Source organism: Alosa pseudoharengus, unplaced genomic scaffold (assembly GCF_046254945.1).
Source record: "Alosa pseudoharengus isolate Yale_2024_CS ecotype anadromous, Long Island Sound unplaced genomic scaffold, YU_APseudo_1.1 YU_APseudo_1.1_scf_2, whole genome shotgun sequence".
NCBI classification, from domain to species: domain Eukaryota; kingdom Metazoa; phylum Chordata; class Actinopteri; order Clupeiformes; family Clupeidae; genus Alosa; species Alosa pseudoharengus.
The window spans coordinates 16,545,590-16,572,913 of record NW_027468663.1 but is presented as its reverse complement, the minus strand read 5'-3'; the positions used below and the strand labels follow the sequence as shown (position 1 = coordinate 16,572,913).

Below are 27,324 nucleotides of genomic sequence, written 5' to 3'. Positions count from 1 at the left end.
ACACACACGCACGCACGCACGCACGCACACACACACACACACACACACACACACACACACACACACACACACACACACACACACACACACGAAGCGACTCACTAAATTTCATCTGCCAAATTCTGCTTTCAATTGGCATTCTCCAGTCTGGCGGAGACGTACTGCATGCCTACAGTACACACTGTGAATCCTGATGTCACCCCTGGGCATTTCCAGCGAGCTCCCAATTGTTGCCCGGAGACTGGACTGTCTGCTAGCACGCGCTGGCATTTTCAGCAGCCACAAACAGCTCAAGCTCAGCCTGCAGGTAGCAAGCTGATGGCCTTTGGAGATTAGTCACATGTGAAGTTTTCAAATGTCTCATCTCAAATTAGCATGCCACAAGCCACACTAGCCACATTCATACTGCCAGACTGTCTCTGTGCTGAAGAGAAAGAGAGAGGGGGGAGAGAGAGAGAGACAGAGAGAGAGAGAGAGAGAGAAGGCAGTTGTGGCTGTATCGGTGTCTGTGTACAGTGCAGCCGCAAAGTTTTCAGACCCTTTCAAGTTTTCCACATTTTGTTATGTTTCAGACTCATCTTAAAATAGATTCAATTCATTTTTTCCTCATCAATCTACAAACAATACTCCAACACCGCAGGTTTTTGGAGTGTTTTATAAATGTATAAAAAAAAAAGAGAGTCGTTCAGGTGCTTTTTGGCAAACACCCGGCAAAAAATGGCTTCCATTTGGCCACTCTACCATAAAGGCATGATTGGGGGAGTGCTGCACAGACGGTTGTCCTTCTTTGCGCCTCTCTCATCTTCTCAAAGGAATTCTGGATCTCATTCATAGTGACCATTGGGTCCTTTGTTACCTGTCTGACCAAGGCCCTTCATCCCGGATTACTCAGTTGTTCAGTTTGGCTGAGCGGCCAGATCTAAGCTACCATGCACTTGGGCACTTTCAATGCTGCTGAAATGTTCTTGTATCCTTCCCCAGATCTGTGTCTTCACACAGCACACAATTATTTTCAAACTTGTGGCTTGGTTTTCACTCTGACATGAGGCCAACTCATCAACTCATTTAGGCACAGGTGGACTCCAACCAAGTTGTAGAAGCATCTCAAGGACCATTGATAGAAGTAGGATGCACCAGAGCGTCATAACAAAGGGTCTGAATACTGTAATGTAAATGGCTCTTTTATTTTTTATAAATTTACAAAACACTCCAAACACCTGTTTTTTGTGTTGGAGTATTGTGTGTAAAAAATTAATTGAGATCATTTTCAGATGAGTCTAAAACATAACAAAATGTGGAAAACTTGAAAGGCGGGGTAGAGAGAGAGAGAGGGAAAGGTGAAGAGAGAGAGAGGGAGGGAGGGAGGAAGAGGGAGGGAAAGAGAGGGAGAGAGAGAGGTATTTCATGTCAGACTGATTGACTGATAGGCCAGGGAGAGCACAAGTTGAGTTGATTAAAGTGTCTTCGGTCAGCCACACAGCACAAATCTTCAATGTGAACAGCACGCGCTTCTCTGGAGCACCAGAGTTGGCATAGTCTCTCTGTGTGTGTGTGTGTGTGTGTGTGTGTGTGTGTGTGTGTGTGTGTGTGTGTGTGTGTGTGTGTGTGTGTGAGAGAGAGAGAGAGAGAGAGAGTGTGCACAGAGATCCAAATGTTCTGATCTGTATTGGATATGGAATATACTAGTATGCGTTTTCATTGATCCATGCATTGATTTTCAGCACTGTTCAAATGCATGACTATACTATGTACGCATGAGCATCAGTGTACATGCATGTATTTGTAATGTTTTCTCTATATGCATGCCTGGGGCACAGTTAAAGCACTAGGTCAACATCTCATGAGGCAGGATTAGAAAGACGTGCACAGGGCACACCAAGGACTCAGAGGCCACACACTTCACTTGAATAGCGTTCCATGGTCCATTCCCACCAACTCCATAGGCTCAATGCACGACTCCATTTTGGATTTGCTTGTATTTGCATATCAACTTCCTGTTTACATTAAACATTGGCAAATATGTTTTTTTTTCTATAGTCATTGTCTTCAGGACCTCGTCTAACATAGACCAACTTTGTGAAAATGTTGTGTGGCACTCTCTCCAGCAAACGGGGAAAAGGGTTTAAAATATTCTTAACCTTAATCAAGCTGATGTTACTGAACTGGTTAGATAACTTTAGCTATGTTGTTCAATTAGATATAGCGTACTATATTACAGTAAAACTGACAGGTCTTTAATCTGTAATTTTCTGTCATAGCCTACTGTGTACAGTGTAAACAGGAATTTGATTGCCCAGTAGGAAGCAAATTCAAAAGGGAGTCCTGCATAGAGCCCATTCATCTGAATGTAAAAGCCCTTCAATATTCACTGACCAGATCACAGATCAACAAGGTCAAGGACTGTCCTCGGCCACTGAATCTCCTGACTTTCCCCGTGGCCATGCCTGCAGTTCCACAATGGGCCACATGAGGTCCCTGTTCCATAGACTACAGAGCACAGCAGTTTGGAGCATATGAACAGCACTCAGGTCTGTGATGAGCCTCACTCCACACAGCACAGCACAGCACAGCACAGCACAGCACAGCACAGCACAGCACAGCACAGCACAGCACAGCACAGCACAGCACAGCACAACACAGCACTCCTCCCTGGGCAGCCACGCTGCTGGAGGAAGGAAATGGGGACATTTAGGACCAGTGGACGCAGACAACTCCAAGAAAGTCCCTCCCTGCACATTCTCCCTATGCACATAAGTAGCTTTGCGTAGACTTTTTTCTAAGACTAAGAAGCATTTCAACTATTAACACTAGCATTTGTTACACTAGCAAGTTCAGGTTTATGACAGGCTACTGGAACATGACTAACACATCATGTACAAAGCTCTAATACATCACATCAAAACACTATGTACTCTCTGGTATGGTACCTACTATAGGTTTAGCCAGCAATGGAATGTAATTGCTGTCATTTCACCACTAGGGGGCAGCCTCTAGTTATTCTGAGTTGATTTGGATACATTTCTCAAATTAGCCGAAACATTCTCAAAACAAGTGCACTGCTCAAAACTATTTACAAACAACATGCCATAATGTATGTAACATCAAAATATGTATGCCAATTATCAAGTCAGTGCCTTTAAAATCCAGGCCCATCTGAAACCCTAGTGTCACTATGATGATGGAATGTGGGAATTCCAATCCAGATCTGACAAGTGTGCCAAAGCAACTGTGCCAAGTTGTGGTTTAATGCTGCCCTCCTGGTGAGCTCTCTCCCTCTCTCTCCAGCAGGGCAAGGGTATGTGTGTGTGTGTGTGTGTGTGTGTGTGTGTGTGTGTGTGTGTGTGTGTGTGTGTGTGTGTGTGTGTGTGTGTGTGTCCGTGGGGACTGTGGCAGACCAGGCCAGAAACCCCGCAGGAGAGAAGTGTTAATGAAGTCAATAAAGAGTACAAGTAAAGGTCATCAGTGCTCTTCACCTTCCTCTCTGACCACAGTGAAAATGCTGTGTTGCTTGCTCACATATTCTCTCTCTCTTTCTCACATACACACACACACAAAAATACAGACACACACACACACATGCACACACCAACACATACTGCACATGCATACAAACACACACACACATACAATCATTGCAAGGTGATTAAGATAAAACAGAAAAGTTAGTGAGGATTAATTTTCATCTTCTGTTTTTAATGCAGGTCCACCCTGTGGCCATTTCTACAGGGGTCGATATGAATCACACTGACCACCAATGCTCTGTTGCATTATGTCTGCGCAAAGGAAAATGCAGTGACAGTGAACAACCTAGAGTGAAAGAACTGCACCCCTCCTCCGACACACACACACTCTCCCTCTCTCTTTCTCTCTCTCTCTCTCTCTATCTCTGTGCGTCCCTCGATCAATACAAAGTCACTTGACGGGCCACTGGGGTCATTACGGGCTGGCAGCGTCTTTTCAGAGTGCATAAGCCCTATAAACACATAATGCCAAAACAAAATGCTGAAGTGGACACTTCCTGGCCCTCTCTGCTGACGACAAATAGACTCTGCACGCGGAACAAAAACAGAAGGACAGAGTCTGTGAGCACATTGTGGGTCATCCAGTGGAACCCACGTACCAGCAAACAATCAGTTCACGTATAACTGCCCTGCAACCCCCCCCCCCCCCCCACACACACACACACATTAAAGAGACACTCCTATGTGTCTGATCAGCTGACAATGCCTGAGGACACAGCCTGTGGCCCCTGAGAACACATTGCAGTCTCTCTTTATGTCCCATGGCTGCTCATGTTTACATGGTGCATGTGTTTACTATTACTTTACTATCATGTGTGTGGTAGGCCTACTGAGCAGTGATCTAATATAAATATGTTCTGCTTTGTATTCTTTTATGTTTTTTATTTATTTATTCTTATATGTTAAGTGAGTATTACGTGAGTGTTGTACTTTGAGAGCAAAGATTAACTGGAGTCAAATTCCTTGTTGGTTTACACAAACCTGGCCAATAAAGCTGACTCTGATTCTGATTCTATATGCTATCAGTGCATGCAACCATCAACACACCAAGCAGCAATGGCATGGTCAAACCAAGATACATGCCAGAGGATTTGGGCAAAGACCATCACAGGTTTTGCCAACCCTCCGGTCAAAGATGCTGAAGTGACCCAAAGCAAAGAGCTGAGTAAACGCCTGGTGCCAACTCACGTCAAACTCGTTGAGGGCGGCAGCGAGCTCGCCGATGCCGGTGTGGCCATGCTTCTCGTCGGTGGGGGAGGTGGCCTGGGCGGCGCTGGAGATGCCGCCGATGGCCTCCTGCACCTGCTTGAAGACGTAGTCGCGGTTGGCGCGCGTGGCCGCCACGTCCGGGTGCCGCAGGAAGGCCTGCGAGGCCGTGTAGAGCATGGTGGCGTTCTTCTTCAGAGCGCCGCGCGCCGCTGCCATCTCATCACGGCAGTGCGGGTCTTTTAGCTCCTGCAGACACACACACACACACACACACACACACACACACACACACACACACACACACACACAAAGACACAGTTATCACTATTATATATCATTTACCTTAGTCTTAATATACTACACAGGTTCAGAGGTCACATGCTGAACAGTTTTGAGAGCACACACACACAATCACAAGTGAACACACACACACACACAGAAGCACACATATATAGTACACAAAACATTCAGTATCCAAACACACCCACAAGCAGACAGCTCATCAGCAGTGCTGTGATATAAATATGTTATTTGGATATCACACAGTTACGCAACATCAGCACCACTAATTGCAATCATCAGACTAAGAGAGTTCATTTCAACACATGACACATCATTACTGAGCTCATGGAAGAAACCTGGGCTATGCTAGGCCACAGCAGAGCGTGTGACAAACATACATTATTTAAACTTCCCATTTAGGCTTTTCCTCAATTACTCCTGCTGATGAGGTGTGTGTGTGTGGGGGGGGGGGGGGGGGGGGTGCCCTGAGAAGATTTCCCCAAATCCCTGAAGCTTACAGAGCACATGGTGGCACTTTGGAGAGCAGCTCTCTCAGAAAGTCATTAGCCTTCTCAGTGGAGCGCGCTCTAGCAGTAGGCCAATGGAGGATCACTACAGGAGTGGATTTGGCAGAAGACGGGATGAGACGGAGCCCAACACACACTCATACACTCCCGCCGCCATCTTACACACACACACTCCACACACACACACACACCCACACACACACACACTCCCACTGCCATCCCACACCCCCCCCCCCCCACACACACACACATACACACACACCCACACACTCCAGCCGCTATCCCACACCCCACACACACACACTCCACACACACACACACCCACACACTTCCGCCGCTATCCCACACCCCACACACACACTCACACTCCCACCGCCATCCCACACATCCCACACTCACACACTCCCGACTGTGAAGTACCTGCTGTCTGCGCGCAGCCACATAGTTCAGCTTGACCATCTCTTTCCCAAACTCCTTGAAGCGGTTGGCCAGGTCCTGCTCATTGGTGGCATTCTTCACGCCCTCCAGAGCATCTTCCACCTGTCATGCATACATACACACACACACACACACACACACACACACACACACACACACACACACACACAGAAAAGAAAAATGTCATTCTATGAATAAGAATAAGGCTTAGTGGCTAGTTGGTTGGTTGGTTTATTTCTTTAGTAGTGCTGTCAGTTAAGCTAACCGTTTGGCATGGGATATTATGGTACTGTAAGTGTACATGCTAAATTTGTTCTCAACATGGGATATTGCAAACAAATTAGGTTGGTAATGTACATAGTTTCGACATGAGTAAGTTACATAAACATAATTCTTCATAACTGCCGTGTTAGTAAAATGATTGAATGTCCTGTGAATTAAAAAATAGATGTAACGTCAACGTGTGATTACTAGCTGTCTTTCCCGGAATCAATGATATAATGTTAACTTGTTTTCCTCTAAAATGGGGCGTGATGCAGATTAAATGTATCATTATGATGATGCGCTGTTAGTAGGCTACGTACGTAAAGGCATGCTGCACACACTTGTTTGGGCTTACGAGCCGGCCAAAGAGTAGTAGCCTAGGCTGACGCATTAAATGTGTGCCGCCAAAGATTCTTTCACTGTCACTTGTTCTGTTATCAACATTCCTCTTTGGCTGCTACTATTACATTCATTTACATTAGATTCCATTCTTTTTCTGTTTGTTATGCCCTTTATAATGTGTGTAGGCCTACATTTTGTGCACACACTTCTGCGGTAGCATTTATTTCAGTTTATATCAGCTAGATTTCTGAAGAATATATTGTGTTGCCTCAGGTCTGTTGCACATCTTTTGAAATTTGATTTGAAATAATGAAATTGACATACGTCTTAAAGTTCAGTTAATAAAGTAACTTGCTTTGCTTTTATTTGAATCCCAATCAAGATACACAATAATTGCTTTATTGTTAATATGGACTCCTGGAAAGTTCAGAAATGCAAAATAATAGAATTTTAACCAAATGATAAAATATGTGATTAATCGTGATTAACTATAGGAATTCAGGGATTAATCGCAATTAAAAATTTTAATCGTTTGACAGCACTATTCTTTAGCAAGGCCAGTTTTATTATGTCCCAGTTTTGTTTCTGAGCTCCTCTCACAGTGTGGGCCTCTGAAGCGGTCACATGCTGGCCTCCCAGTCATCATAAATAACACCTCCTTCATAGGAGCTGCAAAAGCATGGGCTTCATTGGCAACAAACAATTTCAAACATATTTTTTCATTTTGCAGTAATGGCCATCTCTCCGTCTCTCCGTCTGAAATGACCAAGGCAATGACTGACGGAACACACACACACACACACACACACACACACACACACACACACACACACACACACACAGGCACAGAGAGAGCCAGGAGGGCATACAAGACATCGACAAACAGACACACATACACAAACACACACACACACACACACACAAAAACACATATAACACACACACACACACACACACACACACACAGACATATAACATACACACACACACACACAGAGGCACAAAGAGAGCCAGGAGGGCACAGACAGTGGAGCATGATACATAAAAAAGATAACAAAAGAAAGTAAAGAGAAGAGAAAAAGGAGTGTAGGATGACATCGAAACTGGCAGTAGAAAAAGGAGAGACGAAGGAAGAGGAGAGAAAGTGAAGGACAAGAGGACAATGGGCGAACTATAGGAGGGGAGAGCAGTGAACGAGGGAAGAGGAAGAGAAGAGTGTGGAGTGTGGAAAGAGATTGGGAAAAGCTTGACTGTTGAGAATGGTGGAGAAGTTGAAGACTAGGCTGTCTCTGAAGTCTTTGTGTTTGCCTAGTGTGAGCACCCACACACACACACACACACACACAAATACACACACACACACACAAACACACACACACACACACACACACACACACACACACACACACACACACACACACACAGTACTTGTTTGGATTGAACTGCATCTATATAGCTTCCACTTCCCCCTGTACTATAATAGTGACCTCATTGTCCACTGTGTGGGTGAGAAACAGTAACTGATAGCAGTAATAAGCTGGAGCAGAGCTGTGGTAAGAGAGAAAGTGTGTGTGTGTGTGTGTGTGTGTGTGTGTGTGTGTGTGTGTGTGTGTGTGTGTGTGTGTGTGAGGTGGCACGGCAGTGAGAGGCCTTCAGCAGTCCCCTGTTAGGGAGTTAGAAGACAAACGTCAAGCCCTGTTGTCATAACACTACCGGGACTCTAACAAAAGGGAAAAAACCAAGGTGTGTGTGGCGAGGTAGAGCCATGTGTTGGACTGAGACGGCAGTGATCGCAACAAGGACTGACTGACAGGCACACAGTGGGCAGGACTTGACAGCAGAAAGAACTATAAGAGTCCTGAATGCCATGTTGGGTCTCGAACTTTCACATCAACCCACAAAGAGATAGAGGGAGAGAGGGAGGGAGTGAGAGGGAGAGTGGCGATGGAGAGGAAAAGAAGGAGAGAGAGAGAGAGAGAGAGAGAGAGAGAGAGAGAGAGATGCACCATCATATGGACTGACTACTGAAAGCTTGTCAATCACAGCCCCTGTCAGAATGAAATGGCTGTTGGAGGCTGTTGGAGGCCCCCAGGCTTCTCTCCTACAGTATATAGGCTCCTGTCTCGGAGGGCACCTTGAATGGCCAGCGTGGCGCTAATGGAGGACCAGAGGCACACATTAAACCCTTATAAAGGTTTAAGAGGGGAGGAGCCCTTATTTATGTGTGCTTACAGTAATAATCACCACAGCAACAGAACGGTAGACTGAGTTATGTGTGTGAGCGGGCGTAAATGTCTCTGCATGCCTTTGTGTGAGCGTGTGTGGTTGTGTGTGTGTAAAATAGCATCACAGAGAGTCTGTATACTGTATGTTTGTGTGTGTGTGTGTGTGTGTGTGTGTTCAATAGAGTAAGAGAGAGTCTGTGTGTGAGCGTGTATGTATACTATATATATATATACTCTTTTTGATCCCGTGAGGGAAATTTGGTCTCTGCATTTATCCCAATCCATGAACATGTGTGTGTGTGTGTGTGTGTGGGGGGGGGGGGGGTTGTCTGTGTTTGTGTATAAAATAGCATCAGAGAGAGTCTGCATATGTTTGTGTGTGTGTGTGTGTGTGTGTGTGTAAAGTAAAGTAAGAGAGAGTCTGTGTGTGTGTGTGTGTGTGTGTGTGTGTGTGTGTGTGTGTGTGTGTGTGTGTGTGTGTGTGTGTGTGTGTGTGTGTGTGTGTGTCCTCATTTAAATGCTAATGTGGGTGCAGGTGAGCCCCAGGGGAATCAGAAGTGGCCCAGCTTATACATCAGCACTGGGTGACACTACAACAAGCAGAGCCCATCTTTATGTTGACTCACTGTGAGCCCCTTTCCATATCAACTGTGTCCTTAGATTGACTCTCTCTCTGTGTGTGTGTGTGTGTGTGTGTGTGTGTGTGTGTGTGTGTGTGTGTGTGTGTGCGCAAGTCACCACTATCCATCATGAGAGGCCAAAACCCATCACGTTTTTGACAAGGTAGAAGTGTCCTGCTGGGGATGCCTGTGAAGCTGGAATCTGTGTTCTGTGAACACACACCCACATACACACACACACGTACACACACACGCACACACACACACACACACACACACACACACACACACACACACCACACACACATACACACACACACACACACACACACACACACACACACATACACACAGACACACACAGACACACACACACAGGTGTGCGCGTGCGAGGGGTGCCCCAATATGAGCACCCCGCAGGAGAGAGAGTCTCGCTCGCACTTCAAAGTGCCTCCATCTTTGCCACTCTATGCAGATGTGCATGGAGAGAATTCTAACCTTATTCACAGCTGAATAAAACAACTACTGAGAAAACCCATGCTGTCTGGCTTGAACTTCAACAATCATGAATCAAGAAGGAACACACACACACACACACACACACACACACACACACACACACACACGCGCGCGCATACACACACACACACACACACACACACAACGGAGAAGAGTACAAACAACCTAGACAGATAAATGGCAGGGAAGAAGTGCATGAAAAAGAGAAAAAGAGGAATAGTTGGAATAGCATGGGAAATGAGAGAGAGAGGTGAGCGAGTGAATAGAGAAAACAGAGAAAGAGACGTACGACTTTGAGATGTGCCAGGAGCCTCATGACGTCGGCCATGTCGGCGAGGATGAGGAGCCGGGTGACAGCGGAGAGGAGAGCACGGGCCGCCCGCACCATGGTGCCCCGCTTCACCGACGAGCACGGGTCATCGGCAAACTCTGAGGAGGCCGCGCGCATTGTGTCACCTGGACATACACACACACACATACACACACACACACACACACACACACAGAGGAGAGGAGAAAAAGACACAAAACAATAGAGACACACATCAGTCAGGAAAACAATGTTGTCAATTTCACTATGCAGTTCAATGCATTCCGTTAGCTGCAGACATGACACTGAAGCCAACAAAGGCTGAGAAATGCACTGGTGGACATCTCTGACGTCAAATTGACCAATCTTCAGCAAAAATCAGATGTACTCACACTTCCATATTACGTAATCAGACCGATTGATCCCAAACTATTTGAAACTTGAGAGGGATTTATAGTTGCTAAACATTTTATAAGGTGATTTCATAACCTTGCACATGCAACCTTGATAATAGATTTTCCACGACTTAATTTGTTTGCGTGTCTGTGCGTGTGTGTGTGTGTGTGTGTGTGTGTGTGTGTGTGTGTGTGTGTGTGTGTGTGTGTGTGTGGGTGTGGGGGGGCAGAGACAGAGAGAGAGAGAGAGAGAGACAGAGAGAGAGGGTGAGAGAATGAGTGTTCATGTGAGAGATAGACAGAGAGAGAGGGTGTGAAGTAAAAAAAATCTGTTTACAATTTATTTTATTTTTTACCATTATTTTGATTTGTATTATTTAAATCTGTACAATTATACCACATGTGTAAGCTTTGGCAACACAATGTTTTTTTTTGTCATGCCAATAAAGCTAATTTGAATTTGAATTTAAGAGAGAGAGCATGTGTGTGTGTGAGAGAGAGAGAGATAGACAGACAGACAGAGAGAGAGAGAGAGTGTGTGTGTGTGTGTGCGTGTGAGAGAGAGAGTGTGTGTGTCAGGCTTGTGCAAAATTCCAGAATTGAATTGAAACTGGCTCCAATTCAATTCTTGAAAGAGAGAGAGAGAGAGAGAGAGAGAGAGAGATTCTTCTACAATGCCATGAAGGAGTAGTAGAATATGATTTACACTTCATCACAGAGTGTAAAAATGACACCCTGGTTAGGAGAAAATTCTTTGACCACATTGCCAAGATTGCCCCCCAATTCCCCATGCTACCCAGTGAAGACAAGCTCCCATATTTGTTGGGAGGGCACAATTGTGCGACAATAGCAGTAGAATTCCTGACAGAGTGTCAAAGATTGAGAAAGTGAGTCCTTTTCCTTTCTACATTTCACTGTATTATTTTGCCTAATTAGTATACATTTTTATTTTATTTTTTACCATTATTTTGATTTGTATTATTTAAATCTGTACAATTATACCACATGTGTAAGCTTTGGCAACACAATGTTTTTTTTGTCATGCCAATAAAGCTAATTTGAATTTGAATTTAAGAGAGAGAGCATGTGTGTGTGTGAGAGAGAGAGAGATAGACAGACAGACAGAGAGAGAGAGAGAGAGAGTGTGTGTGTGTGTGTGCGTGTGAGAGAGAGAGTGTGTGTGTCAGGCTTGTGCAAAATTCCAGAATTGAATTGAAACTGGCTCCAATTCAATTCTTGAATTTCACTTGCATTTCAATTGAGGTAGCAAACAGGAAGCAGAATTGCCATTCGAATTGTGCACAACCCTGGTGTGTGTGTGTGAGCGACAGAGTAAAAGATGAAAGTGAAAGAGCTGCTGCAGAGTGCATTTCTCCACTTGATCAAAGTGACAGAAAGCTGCCTGTTTAGCAACTTCTTGGCGCCACTATCTTTTCAGGACACACAAAATGGCACACTCGTCCTCCGGCTCCTGGCATTTCTTTTGGCAGCGCTGTCCTTGGCTTTTTGAAGAAGAGAGAGAGACGAAGGAGACATTTCCAAAGGCTCTTCCACTCCTCCTCTTCTCTCAGACACTTCATCATTCTTCGTTCCACCCACAAGGGCTCTGGGACACACATCAGCATAAGCAAACTTTTAAAATCTCTCTCTCGTTCAAAAGAGCCTAATCTCTCATTATCATGGCCATGTGCTAGGTCAGAAAAAGACCCGCCACGGCCTCCTCATCTTCATATACTTCCATTTCTCTGAGTCAGACATAATCCAGTCACAGGGAAAAAAGAGAGGGGAGAGGATGTCTGGACTCCATCTCTCTCTCTCTCTCTCTCTCTCTCTCTCTCTCTCTCTCTCTCTCTCTCTCTCTCTCTCTCCCTCTCCCTCTCCCTCTTTCTCTCTCTCTCTCTTCCTCCCTCTCTCTCTGAGGCCTGCTAGAGCTGTCTCATAATGAGATTTGGTTAGCTCTGATTTCTGCGGTGGGAGTGTGCTTCCAGGCCCAAGGTCAACAGCAGAGTGAAGCAGGGGGATGCAGGAGGCAGAGCCAGAGGAAGCCGTTGGCTTGATCTATCATTCTCTCACGAGGACTGAGACCTCCTAATGCCTCCCGACAAGGTCAAGGACAAACACACACACACACACACACACACACAGCCCCATAATCACCCATTTGACAGTAGTGTTACCTCTGCGTGTAGCCATGCTGTTTAGCCTCTGCCCAGTAGTTACTATATCTTCACTCTTCTGCCAGAAATGTGCCTCTCCTAATGAACCCACTCTACACACCTCTTCTTCTCATTTACTGTAGGTCTGCCCCCGTTCATCTCCATCTCTCCCCCTCTACCCCCCCCCCTCTCTCTCCCTCCCTCTCTCTCCCTCCCCACAGAGGGCTTTGATGATGAGAGTGTGCTGAGATGTGTAGTAGATGTGAGTAGTAGATGTGGCCCTGCGCTGCTCTGGGCTGTGCTCCTAAGATCCCAACGCCACCCTCAGCTTCGGCTTCAGAGCCCAGCTCACCATGCCAGTCCCCTTTGAACGCACACACACTCAGGAGCATAGACTGTAAGACTCACAGCTCAGACCCTAGCTTCACATCTCTCTCTCTCTCTCTCTCTCTCTCTCTCTCTCTCTCTCTCTCTCTCTCTCTCTCTCTCTCTCTCTCTCTCTGATTCAGAGGATTCTGGAGGATGCGGGAGGCCACTACTGTGCCGTTCATGCAGCACGGCTGAGAGCTACCTAGCACCCTCCGGAAAGTGCCACTCTGAGTGAGAGAGGACAGAGGGAGCGGACGCTAATGAGCATTCCTTGACCTGCCTCCCTTCTCTCAGCAGACACACACACACACACACCAGAGTTTCCGCTAGAAAAAAATGGTGCCGGGGTTTCGTTTTCCGGACATTTTGATGATATGCCGGTCAAATATCCTATTATCCCTTCTTAATTAGTAAAATTGAGGAAAACTGGAGACAGGCTATGTAGCTTAAAGAATGACATAATCAGGCTGTATAGAATGCAACATGTTCATTAGCCTAATTTAAACATGCCTAACAAGATCTAGCCAGTATCTTTTCATGGACAGCAAGAGTCCGCTTCGTTCGTCGTTTTAAAAAGGCTACGTTGATTGTTGCTGCTACCCACGTTATCTCCAGTGGTGACTGTTTAACTTACACAGATGCGCACACATACAGTATAGGCACCTAACCCCTCTCTGATCCCCGAGCGCCGCTGTAGCAGACAGCTCACTGCTCCGGGTTGGTGTGTGCTTCACCTCACTGTGTGCTCATTGTGTGCTTCATCTCACTGTGTGTTCACTGTGTGCTCTGTGTGCTTCACTAATTCACGGATTGGGAGACCAAATTTCCCTCACGGGATCAAAAGAGTATCTATACTTACTTACTAACTTATTTACTATTGGGGCAGGTCTCTCGGCCTGATCTTTTCCTCCTAATCTTAATGTAGCCTCTTGTTTTAGTGTTACCGTGTACTTTGAGAAAGTGACCAGGTCCCCCTGGTTGAAAAACATCCCAAAGGAATAATTTTCTCACCCCCACAATTGAAATGGACATGGTGTCATTCAATCTCAGGCCATGTCCCTGGGTCAAAAAAATCCAGTGAAAGCTAAATTCATTGTCCAGGTGTGCCCTTATAAAGGTTAAGCTGAGTTGTGCATGTTTGGAGAATAGTGATCCATGATCACATCCATGATGACTAAGTGATCAATTTTGGGATGGGGTGAACATTTCAACCACCAAAACACCACCCCCAAAGTGGAGAATAGCTATAGAAATGTATTAGTTTGGGGTGTTTTTCAGACAATGGGACCTGGTGACCTCAAAGTAACACTAAAACAACGGGCTACATTAAGATTTTTGGAGGAAAAGATCAGTTAATTCACACAGGAATGCTTTACTCAGAGCAAAGAGATTTCTTAGATGTAATGAAATAATAAAGAGAAGAATAGAATGAGAATTCTTTCATCGTGGTGGTGTATTTTACTTAAGGGACATATTTATTGAAGTAATCTAAAAAATCCTAAAGAAATCCTAAAGTAATCAGATTACGTTACATGTAATATATCGGCTGATATTTGCGTTTTTTTTCGTGTATCGGCATCGGCCGATAAGCGGCTGCGTTCGCCGATAGTTTTCCCCCGCATTATTTACATACAGGCGTCCACAGGCAGAGAGTGCTGAAAGCCTGCTCTTCAAGACAACAGTAAATTTAAACTTTCAAAGCATCTTTTAACTGTTTGACTTAGCTGAAATATTGCCATACACTTTGAAAGTGGAAGCAAGTTTGTGGGTCCAAATGGAAAACGCGAATGATTTCTACTTTATTAAATTCTGAATGCCTCGTCTATAAAACTGCCATTGTATTTAGGTATATAGTATGTATATGTATGTAGGCTATCCATATGCATGCGGTAGGCTAGCGGTAGCTGTTACGAACACTGGTCATATGATGAAGTAATGCCAACGTTGTTCCGTGGTATTTGTGGGAGTTTTATTCAGCGATCACCTGGCTGAGTTTTGGACGCGTGTGGTGTGTGTGTGTGTGTGTGTCTCCCTCCCTGAATGCCTCGTCTATAAAGCTGCTTGCCATTGAGCTGCAAATAGCTAGGTTGTAGGCTATCCGTATGCATGCAGTAGCGGTAGCTGTTACGAACATTGGTCAATCATATGATTAGCCTAAGTAATGCCGATGTTGATCCGATATTTGTGGGACTTTTATTCAGCGACCACCTGGCTGAGTTTTGGACGCGTGTGGTGTGTGTCTCTCCCTCCCCCTCTCCCTTCGAGCTGGGCAGCATTGCCATCAATGAGAGACGTGTAATGCGTAGTTGAATATTAATTCGTGTTAACGTTCATCATGTACCAGACATAAGTGTACCGTGTATGCTTTACTTGTGTTTAGAGCCGTTTGCTAACGTTATTATTATCAATCCAGTTCAAAGGTGGTTGAGCTTTCATCAGGAAAGTGTGTGTGCATCTGGTCTGTCTCACTCCGTGCGCATCACAGCGATATGAGAGTGTTGCGCTACCTGAAGGAGAGCTTTTAAAACTTTTGAGAGATATGTTTTTATACCGTTTAACGTTGATGCCGTTTAGAACAGAAACATCTGATACCACGTTTTTTTTCCTCTGCTGATTTATGTTCTGTGGTTGACAAATCTGGCCGCTTTTTTTTAAGAATAATTGAAACCACGCAGTCTTAAATTACAAATCAAGCACTTTATTTCAATAGCTACTTTTAAGGCTTATTGTTTTCTTAAATTATTTAAATGTGTTGACAAAGGACATTTTGTGATGACCTGAATTAGGCTATATCTTATAATATGTCAGCAAGCAATGCATCATCAAGGCTGTGTTGTAAGATGTTGATGAAAGCCTTTTACCCTTGCACAGTTAACCATATGCAGTGCACCCATCCATAAGTTCAATAAATTTTCCTTTTTTAAATTGAGACTTAAAACATTTGTTATCATCATTTGTGTAATTATGTGTCATTTGTATGATGTAAATTGAGGGAGCAAAATCAGTATCGGCTCCAAATATCGGCTCAAGAAAATCGGCAGCCTGTATCGGTAGGCTGATGGAAAAAAAATCAGTATCGGTATCGGCACTAAAAAATCCATATCGGTCGATCCCTAGTAGCTAAGAGACGTTACCACTCCTCTGAGACACAAGCAAGACTTTCTGTTCCTCCACAGGCAGAGATAGCCAGGATGAGGGAGGCTGACAGCAGTGTCAGACACCACCTGGATGTGTCAGGTCAGCCATTTGGTCATGTCTTGGCTACAGTCTCCACATCCAGAGCGAGTGGATATCAACTGACCAGAGTAGAAGACGTGGAAGGCGTGCTATTGGTCACCTCATCCAGTCCCCGCTAGAGGAGCCGATTTGCTGGCTAATGCACCAACTCAGCAAGACGTAAAGTTAATTGACTGAGCAAACCAACCCCTGTCCACTGCAGTATCCTTGTTCCCACACGTTGCAATGCTTGCTTGCTTACACTTGATTCCATAACTTTGGGAGCCTTCCAAAATAAATCCCTTGATTTATTTCCTTAATTTTTCACTGTCAACTAAAAAGACAAAGTATTTACACATAATCAGCACAAAAACAAACTCCCAACTTTTATAGATTGTTTTCAAATATATGCAAGAGTGCAGATCTTTTAGTAACACAACACAGCACACTGATTTGATTAGAGCAAAGCTCCTAATTGACCCAATTATATTCTCAGACAACAACAGGGCACAGCACCAAAACCGGAAGCGGAGTACTATCATTTGGGACCTCAGCCAGCCGGCATCTCCCTCCACTCAGTATCTCTGTGCCCGCGTCAGCAGGCTCTTATCTGACCCTGCCGAGGAGCAGAGAGAGGGAAAGAGAGATGGAGAGGAGAGGAGAGGAGAGGAGAGGAGAGGAGGAAGAAGCGAATGAATCTACAGTATAGCAACAGCCTAAGAGGAAACTGGTGCATGGTGCAATCTGGAAGATCACTGAGTCAGGCAGTGCAGCATTAACATGAGAGAGAAAACAGCTCCCTTATGTCTGAATGCTGAGCTGGGCCGCCTGTGTGTGTTTGTGTGTTTGTGTGTGTGCGTGCGTGTGTGTGTGTTCTACTCCTCCAAGCACTCAAAGCGCTTTACAGAGTAATGCCTAAAATTCACCCATTCACTCACACATTCATTTATCAGAGAACACCAGGATATCCCAGAGCCACAGAGAGATGGCTATGGGATAACCTTCACTCGATAAAGGACAGTTTGGCAGCACCGTAAGTGCTGGCTGTCAATGGCTGTAACTGTGACAGGGGCAGAAGACTCACCTTGCTTGCGAACGTCCTCCACGGCTGCGATGAGCTCCTCCTTCAGGTCCTGGCTGTCCTTGGCGATCTGCTCGCCCTTTTCCAGAAAGTTCTGAGTGGCCTGCTCCACTGACATGGCCAGCACATGGGCCTTCTTGGAGCGACCCTTCTTCTTACTGGACGGCCCTTTGTTGCTGGTGTTCACCAGCGTGGTCACCTGTTAAGGACAGGAAATGAAAGATGGCATGGTGGTGAGTATCCACATAGATATTTTACTACCCATGTTCATGATAAAAAAAAATCCTGCAACTAGTCAGTAATAACATAGTCCACATCCTGCTTGTTTATCTTGACTTGACTTGACTCATTCTCACAAAGTTTACAGCCCATTTAGTAAGGCATGCATTAGATAATCCTTCAAATCATCCTCATGACCCTCATTTTATCATATTGTTAATAAAAAAAAGTCAGTCTAAACTCTATGAACATATGATGCATAGCCTCAGTTAGGAGAAGCAAACAACCACGGTAAACAACATTTAGTGCAGTGCTGCTGCAAATGACCAGCGAATATTACAATCCATCCTTTATTCACTGAATCAATACGAGTATGTTCCACTCACGTTACACACTCCCCCCCTATCACTCAAGAAAGCTGGATGTCCCTGAGAATCCGATAAGCTTCCTATTAAAAATGCTCTTTCAGACAGTGCTCCTTGCCTGAGGCACTGACTCCATACTCCATTAACACAACACAACCAAAGAAAGTCTGGAGCTCTAAAATTGAGCTCTCATTGATTTGTTCCTGAGCAAAGCACATAAACACAAGGTTTTGCTCATTTCATGGAGACTCTTAACCGTAAGCAAAATTTATGACCGAATTAGTGTTTATCGAGACCACCTGCTTTCATCTCGTCTTATGCACATCACATCCTAGAGACACAACTTCAGCATTTGCCCTCAAAGCAGTACGGTAGAAGCATCTATTTTCTGTCTTGGACTCAATGCTTAGATATGGGATGTGGCCCAAGGCCGGGCCTCAGGCTGTCAGGAGGACACATCCCCCCAAGACAGCCTCGCCTCTGTGCCCTGTCTACTGGGGATGCCTCAGCCTAGTAGAACCATTTGGTTGCCACCCAATGGTGCTCAATTGCAGAGAAACACTAAGGACACTAAACTTGGAGAAAGACAGGGGGTATTGATGGTGTATCGACCGGCATCCGCCCACGGCTGAGGCAAAATGGCTCCCTTGCCTCAGGACTAGTGCCAACCAAATAGAACTAAGTACGAAGAACTAAGACGAAGCTCAACAAGAGATTTCAGAATGGCAAGAAACTGGGTCAAACTCACTTACACCACAACTGCCTGAGATGATGTGTTAATATCAGACACACACAATGCGGAAGACAACGAGGGGGGGGGGAAGATAGAGAGAAATGTGCATTGAATGAGCAACAAGCTTTATGTTCCTGCTCTGAGAAGCCATAAAGCATGGCGAGGGATCCATTACGAGCAGCAGAAAGTGCTGGCGGATCAGCGAAAATGCCGCCTGCAGCTATGCAACATCCATGGAGGAATTCCCCGCTGATCGATTAAGCATCTGGACAGATTGAGCCCATTGTGAGAATCAATTTACTTTATAGCCATGACTGAACCAGCCCATATGTAAGTGAGCAAGAAATGTCATCTAAAAAAGACCAAAATGATTAAACACTTAGGCCCAGAGGAAAGAAGTTGAAGCAATGAACATGCTTAAGTTAAAAAGGTTTATTCTAATTAACTATACAAAGGCATCTATATTACATTGACAATAGCTAGGATGGACTTTTCTGAGCCACTGTAGTTAATCACTGCTCTTTGTTCTCAATTCCCAAATGGAACTGTGCTATCTGTTGACAAATCAAACTGACTATCACAGGCTTCAAAATGTCCCTTTTGTGTGTTGGACAACTGGGGATTTAGATAATTTAGTGCACACTCATAATTCGACCAGAAAAACAGAAAACCCTCTCTCCCTCCTCCCTCTCAGACACGCTCTCTCTCTCTCCCTCTCTCTCTCTCTCTCTCTCTCCCCCTCCCTCCTTCTCGAACACTCTATCCTGTAGGAGTAAGAATCTAACTTGGAGCTTTCTCCCCACAGAAAAAGTTGAACAGAGGAGGCATTTAATGCTCCTCTCACAAGCCCTCCAAACATTTTATTTGTCAGGAGAAGTGATTCAGTCTGCTGCACTTCAGTCTGTCAGTTCAGTACACTCCCTGGAGGAGGGTTGGAGGGAAGAGGGTTCTACTGAAGGCTCCACCGACACACATACACACACACACACTATGAGCTAATGCCGCTTTGATAAAAACCTGCCACAAAGCTCGAACAGCCCATGTCAGGGGGCCACCTTTGCTACATCGCAGGGGGACTTTCAGGGGGCTCCATACACAGCCCCACCCTAAGGTGCAAAGCTTTAGTAGTGCTGGCATCATGTTAGGAATGAAGAGAATGTCCTATCTAGAAGATAACACAAACAGATACCTTTGTTTCCCTTACGGCCTGTTCAAAGCTGGGCTTTAAATAAGACTAGTTGCCACTCCTTGCTTTATTTCCGTCGGCGGCCATCGATTTGATCCAAGCCTGCCGCTGGCCCTGCTGCCGTCCTGCGTGGAGCGCTTCATCACTATCATCGCTTGGTCAATACCGGCCATGCGGCTGATTACTTAAGCACAGGCGTTTCATTAGAGGAAAGCACAATCAAAAGGGCACATCATTTGGTGTGTCGGAGACATAGAGACCAGCTCTGAGCCAGTTAAAGGCTGCAGCCAGTGGTGAGGAGGAGTGGGGAGTCTCTCTCTGGGGCAGGACTCCTGTGCTCCAGCCTTAACCTAAAAACATAATTATTTTTTTCTTTTTTCTTTTTTTTTTCTTTTTTTTGAGTGTGGCAATACACCACAGACAACGAAGGCACACACACACACACAAACAAACACACACACACACACACACACACACACACACACACACACACACACACAAACACACACACACACACACAAAGGCACAGCCTCCTTCTGCAGGAGGGAGAGAGAGAGAGAGAGATCTATCTTACTATCACTACCCAGCAACAACACGCTAGCCTGCACACCCCATCTCCTTGCATTAATCCCGTTCCTTCATTGTGCTTCATCATGCTTTCTCCCCTCCATGTCTCCCCTCAGGGCAAAGTTGCCAACAGAGGGAGGGACACACTGACGAAGCCTGACATGTCTTTTTTTATTTGTTTTATTTCCCCTTGTCTCCTCTCTTCTGACTCTGGGGGATGGGGGCGGGGGTGGTGGGGGGGGGGGGGGTGAGCACACTGCCTCTCTCTGGCTACCTCTTTCTGACCTCTGCAGCTCGCCAGTGGGCAGATTTCATCAATCTTTTGGCCTGAGTTGGTGCTAATTACTCTTTGCTCCTGCCATCTTACTTCTCAGCAGATGAGACATCCCAGGCTAGATGGCTAGATGTGCTTGAGGATCAAAAGAACCCCACTGCTGTCTGTGCTGCTAGTTTCAAAGATGAACCCATCCTACCCATGTGTATACTGTACTTTAGCTAAGACAAGACCATGTGCTATATATGGTGTAGTGTAGACTGTGGATCCTTGCTCGATGTATATTTGATAGCTAAAATGCATGTTTGATGCAAGAACAATGTAATCTTAGAACAGAAAGTCTCATACACAATTAAAATGAACTCTCTACAGAAACGTTCAATATATCTGTACTTGTGTAGATGAGCCTGGCGGCCACCCACATGCCTACCGCTTTTTTTCCTTCTCAAAGTGAATAATCTATATGGGAAAGCCTGCATCTCCTAACACAACACGACAAAACAGAAATCCTATTGCTAAAAATAAAACCTCCAATGGGAACTAATACGGCAGTATCAACATATTTGAGCTACTTAGATGTGACAAGTGACATGATTTTAAAAGCACCAAACTAGTGCAGCACAGCCGGGCGAGCTGATACAGAAGGTGTCCACATAGGGCTTATGGTGAAGAGCGTGGAAATCTGATTTTGCCAGTGTCCCGGGACGAGCACGAGGTCAAGCGGTGCCTGAGAGACATTTCATTTCATGCGAGTTAGGCAACACTGCCTTTGTCAGCAGCGCATGCGACACATTCTGCGATGTTGCAGTGGTTACACCCGGAGTTCCTACACTCGCACACAGGCAGCAGCCAGGCATGACACAGGCCACGACACAGTCATCACTTCACCACCCGCTGAAGTCACGTGGGGGTTAACCATGCAGTAGATAAAAAAAAAATCTAAGCCCATTTCTCCAATGCAACTTGCCACACTGTTAACTCAGTCCGTTAAAGAGACAACAACAGCAGTGAGGAAGATAAATGGCCTAATTCAAAGCCCCTGGAGCGAGGCTTATTATGTGCCCGTATAGATGCCAGGGGAAAGTGCGCCCGTGACAGCGAAATGCCAACCAGCTGCTGCCAGGTTCCCACAAGTCTGCAAAACAAAATGGTCAGCAATGCCAAAGCAGTGGGCAGGGGGATGGGGGTGAGGGTGGGGGTCAAGGATTAAGACTATGGAGAAGCAGAGTCCAAACAACGTGGTGGGAGTCTGGTGGAGGAGAGAAACTCCAGCTCTGTAGGCCAACACCGGCTTTTACAAACATGATTGGCAGACTCCATCTCACACAGTGTGTGACTGGAATTCAAGAACGCATTTATTAATCCTGTTTAATCAAAGACAGGCAGAGGAAGAGAGAGAGAGAGAGAGAGAGAGAGAGAGAGAGACAGAGAGTGAAAGAGAGGGAGAACAAGAGGCAGAGAGGTAGGGACGGACTGAGGTGGAGAGGGGGGATCTGTTTAAACATCTCTGAGGCAGCTGTGAGCCACAGCATAAACATGACAGAGAACCAAGGCCACTGTCTTCGCAGTGAAGGCCTAAGGCAGCGTTCACTTTAACAGGAGCAGGACGGGGCAGAGCCATTACGTGAATCTGGAGGGGGAAGAAAGGAAAGGAAACCCACAAAGAAGACAAAGAAGACCTGCCACTGGGCGAGAACAGCTGAGGTGGCTGAGAGATATTCTCAAATGGAAGTGGCCACCCACTGCACATAAACAGCTACACACATGCAAGCACACAAAGTAATTGTCCACAATCCATCAATCCATTTATCGAGTCAGAAGCATGTGTGGAAACACTCTTTTTTTTTCTCCACCAGGTCATGCGGGGCTGAGGGCGTTCCATCCATCTTGTGTGTTACAGCATGACTGCTAATTCACTCGGTGGCATGTCAGTGTATTAATCCTCAGCACCCACTGATAGTGCTTCCACACACCTCGCCTCTCTCATACTTCTCAACTGATCCAGTGTCTGTTGTCAAGCCCTCTGCTTTTTACAGCTTTTATCAGTGGGTTGTGTTCTTAGTTCATGTCAGATCTAAATAAGTGATCAACGAAACACAACTTAGATGATCAACTCTACCTAAACCGGTCCTTTCTTATATTCTAGCAGCACACTGCACTTAAGGCCAGTGTTATATCACTGGACAGCTTATGAATGAATGAATGGATGGATGAATGAATGAATGAATGAATGGATGGATGGATTGTGATGTAAAGCTGCTGGCTGGTACCAGTGGCAGGAGGAGGCAGGCAAATGGACCTTGAGGAGAAGCGTGCAGCCTGACAGCAGCAGGTGTGCCTCTCCACTGCTGCTGCTGCTGTTGCTGGGGAACAGGTGATGGCGATGACAAGAGCTGACAAGGGAAGAGAACAACCTCCTGAGACGTGAGACAGTGTCTGTTGGGAGGGGAGGGGGGGGGGGGGGGGGGGGTAGAGCAAACTAGAGAAATTGAGAGACAAAGTGTGTGTTTGTGTGTGTGTGATCACATCTGTCTGGCCTCAGGTGGAATCTGAGCTGGAGCGCTACCAGCGCTAACTACACCCAGTGCGTACACATCTTATAAGCCTCGTTACTTTTCTCTCCAGTCGTCTGATTTCAGATAAGTGAGTCTGATGCTATGTCTGTGTACTTGCGTACCCCGGCCTCTCTGTGTGGGAGTGTCTGTGTTTGTGGAATGAAGGCCACTTTAAGATTTCAAGCATTTACACAAGTCTGAAAACTTTCTACTTCTCTCCTGCTTAATCATAGTAATAGTAAATCACATTAAAATTGCCAACATGTTTCGGCCTTGGCTAGGCCTTCATCAGGGCAAAATCAATTACAGAGAAGGTGTTCAGACAGGTAAAATAAGTCAGCTGTTCGACTAACACCAGCTGACGTGGGCGGAGTTAGATAATTACAATCAGGTCTAGATCTTAACACATTATCATATATATACAAACAAATTCACCATTCACTGGGGCCAATACAGCACATCTCCGCCTATCTCTCTATCCTTCCATTTATCCATCCATCCAGGGTAGGAATTTCACGGCTTGCCCCTTGCGTTGGCCGTGATGCCCCTTTGAAAATCACAGGAGGTTTAAAGGCCACGGTGGCCTTGGTGCCCCCTTCTTTCAATATTCTGCTTTGCGTCCTACTAATAGCGATTTTTATTTAGCCTATGGCCTGTCAAAATAATCTTAGCATTCACAGCGCAAATTAATTTAGTCTTTCACACAGTGGAGAAAGTGACAGCGCAAGAAAGAAAGTGCGTCCAAATTCACCCATTCTTCTCAGTTGAACTACTCGCGAAGTAACCTATTCATCACACAGACATCACAAGTATCACATGAAAGAGCTTTTTCTCAGCTTTTAAACGATGTTAGCCGATAATTGCTGTGTTGAACGGTTTGCGAGAAAAGTAAATAATATAATTCAATTTAATCATACATTCTACAGAAGGTTTTGCGTCCATGATCTCCCTACCTATTCATCTCGGTGGAATACTTCAGGAACCCTTTTTTTAACACATGACAAACCATATATCAGAATAAACAGCAGACCTTACCGAACACAAAGGTGTAAAGCAGTCCCCTGTAAAGTTAGCCGTTCCAGAGTAATCCAGTTTTGAATTTGCAGTAAATTTGGATGGATGTCTCCAAATTTGGGCTTTAAGTTTTACAATGTGTTTAAATTGTTCCACATGATTTCATAATGGGCCAAATACAAAATAAATGTTACAAATATCGCCTAGATATTGGTAAATCAGAGGACAGCTGACTAAGAGTTTGTGAAAGTAGCCTTAATGATCACAAAATGCTAAGCATGCATCTAGGCTATTCGAGTTTCTTAAAGTTGAGCTGTGCTTACATTTTTCAATACACGATTTCATAGCAGGCCAAATATAAAATAAATGTTATATATATAGCCTAGATATCTGTAAATATTAGATGATCAGATGATTTACAGTTATATGTAATGTCATATTTCATGTTTTTGTAATGTTTCATACAGTGATGCAGGTCTACTGCAGTGAATAGGCTAAATACAACTTTGATCATTTTTATAGCCTACTACTGTATAGTTAACTTTGGCCTTGGTGCCCTGACATGTGGCCTTTGTGCCCCCCACCAAATATGCCCATCTGAAGGCCAAGTGGCCTTGCCCCCAAAATGGTGAAATTCCAAGCCTGCATCCATCTATTCATCTGTCTATCCATCTATCCATCCACCAATTTAGCTATCCCTGGCAGAGGATAAAGAATAAATGAATTTATAACTGAAATACACCCCCCTCCCTTCAGGCCAAAAAGCTCTGAACCTGTGTTTTTATTGCCAATCAATAACATGAAATGCCAGACTGCATCCCCCTCCACACACTTACACACACACACACACACACACACAGCAAACCCAGCACACCCAGCCTATTCTTGCCAGTAAATCCCCGCAGCCTGTCTGAAGCCATCCAATGTCCCGCCCCCTCAGCCTCCGAGCCCAGGCATTACGTCTTACTGGAGCCTTGCAGGTGCCAGTCTCCAGGCCGTGCCAAGCCATGGCGTAGCCACCGGCAAACACACCAGCGCTGGCAACCAACTGCTGGAGACACAACCAGCGACTGGAGCGACTCGGTGGGGTGGGGGTGGGGGGGGTAGGTTGGGGGTGTGGGTGACCTCCAAGTCCAGTGTATGTTAGCATATTTATCCCTCATGCATACTAGATAGATAGATAGATATACTTTATTGATCCCTAGGGGAAATTCAAGGTCACAGTAGCATACAGATAACACCAAAAAAAAGTAATTAAAAGTATATAATATAAAAAACACAACTAAGCAATAAGGACTGTAGAAGATAAAGAATATACTGAATATACAAAATACAAATTATACTAAATAAAACTTAATCAAAATCAATTCTAAAAAACAGTATCCACATAGTGGGTGAATAATCAATCAGGTGCGCTTGCAATGACTGAAGCAGGGACTGACCTGCCTATATGAGCAAGCGGAAGCACTCAGGAGGAGGCCATTACACAGACTGTGCGTTTGAACGGGGTCAGGAAAGCAAGAGGGAACGGGTGAGAGAGGGAGAGAGAGAGAGAGAGAGAAAGAAAGAAGAGGGACAGAGAGAGAGAGAGAGAGGTCATTTATCTATTGTTTGACCAGACGGTCAGCCCGGTTGCTCACACCAGGTCGTCCAGGTGCAGGTGGGACTCTATGGAGATGGTGGCCTGCTAGCAATGGGGGCTGCCTGTGGTGACACAACTCCACTGAGAGGAGGCCAATGGCACGGACACCACTCAAAATGACCCACTTCCTCCCCAACCTCCAACCCTTCACCCTCCTCTCTCTCTCTCTCTCTCTCTCTCTCACTCTCTCTCTCTCTCTCTGCTGCTGCAGGGTGAGGGTCACACATTGTCTGTCCCAGAATGAGAAGAATACAGTGGAGTAATGACCCATGAGAGAAAGAGCGAGTGCTTGAAAAGAGAGAGACGTCTACCCCATCTCCTCGCCCGCTGAGCTCATTCAGGTCGCATTATGAGAGGTGCTGTAAGGAAACCAACTCACACAGAGAGCCATCGACCATTAGAGGGCACAGACACACTCGCACTTCAACAGCGCCAGCCTAAGCCAATGACTCATCAGGTCAATGGCAGCCAAGGTTAATATTAATATTATGCCACGGATACACATCCGTATGCTGGAAGCGACATAGCATAATTGATATGACAACACAGAATTAAAGTTATATGGCTTATACAATGACCTGTTTGAGTAGTCTTTCCTCAGTGTCTAGCAGCTCACGTGTTGGCTACTGCACATCAGGAACCATTTTATGCAATTAACAAAGAACACAGAGGGAAGATTTTTAAAAACTTGCTTTAAAAATCGAACCTTTCTTTACAGCTTTAATAAAAAAAACAGATTAAGCAAGTGCAATGGCAGTGATAAGCCATGCTCCTCCATCAACTAAAAGACTGGACTTTTCTGTCCATGATCGGCTCTTCCACTCTCTTTAAGCGAGCCCCTGGACACTGCCCCTGCCCCGCCCAGCTCTGCTCCGCAGGTTAGCGCAAATGTAAACACTGACGAGGGGAGGCGGTTGGCCGGCTGGTGTTAGTAATGCAAGTGATGGCAGCTGCTGAGTACGAGACATAGACATGCGCTGCCTGGCTCTCTCATTTGTCCCCAATCCTGATGACTCAGCACCCTGAGGATGGGCCCTGCAGAGGCAGCATCGTCCAGCGTTACTCACGCATACATGCATAAATAAACACACACGTGCACGCACACACACACACACACACACACACACACACATGCAAACACACATACGCACACACACACACACACATACTGTATGCACATGCAAACACACACACACACACACTCACACACACACACACACACACACACACACACACACACACACACACACGCAAACACACACACACAAACACACATGCAAATACACACACACACA

At 45.4% G+C, this 27,324-nt stretch overlaps 1 protein-coding gene across 1 annotated transcript in view; it reads right to left on the bottom strand.

Moving 5' to 3' along the window:
* The window catches only part of ctnna2 (catenin (cadherin-associated protein), alpha 2), a 422,651-nt gene that overhangs the window by 316,795 nt on the left and 78,532 nt on the right, over nt 1-27,324 (bottom strand). The window contains exons 3-6 of the mRNA XM_076293983.1: nt 17,478-17,673; nt 10,237-10,403; nt 5,960-6,079; nt 4,710-4,976 (exon numbers count right to left, since the gene is read on the bottom strand). Coding sequence (XP_076150098.1) covers nt 4,710-4,976; nt 5,960-6,079; nt 10,237-10,403; nt 17,478-17,673 — 750 coding nt within the window. The remainder of the gene's footprint in view (nt 1-4,709; nt 4,977-5,959; nt 6,080-10,236; nt 10,404-17,477; nt 17,674-27,324) is intronic.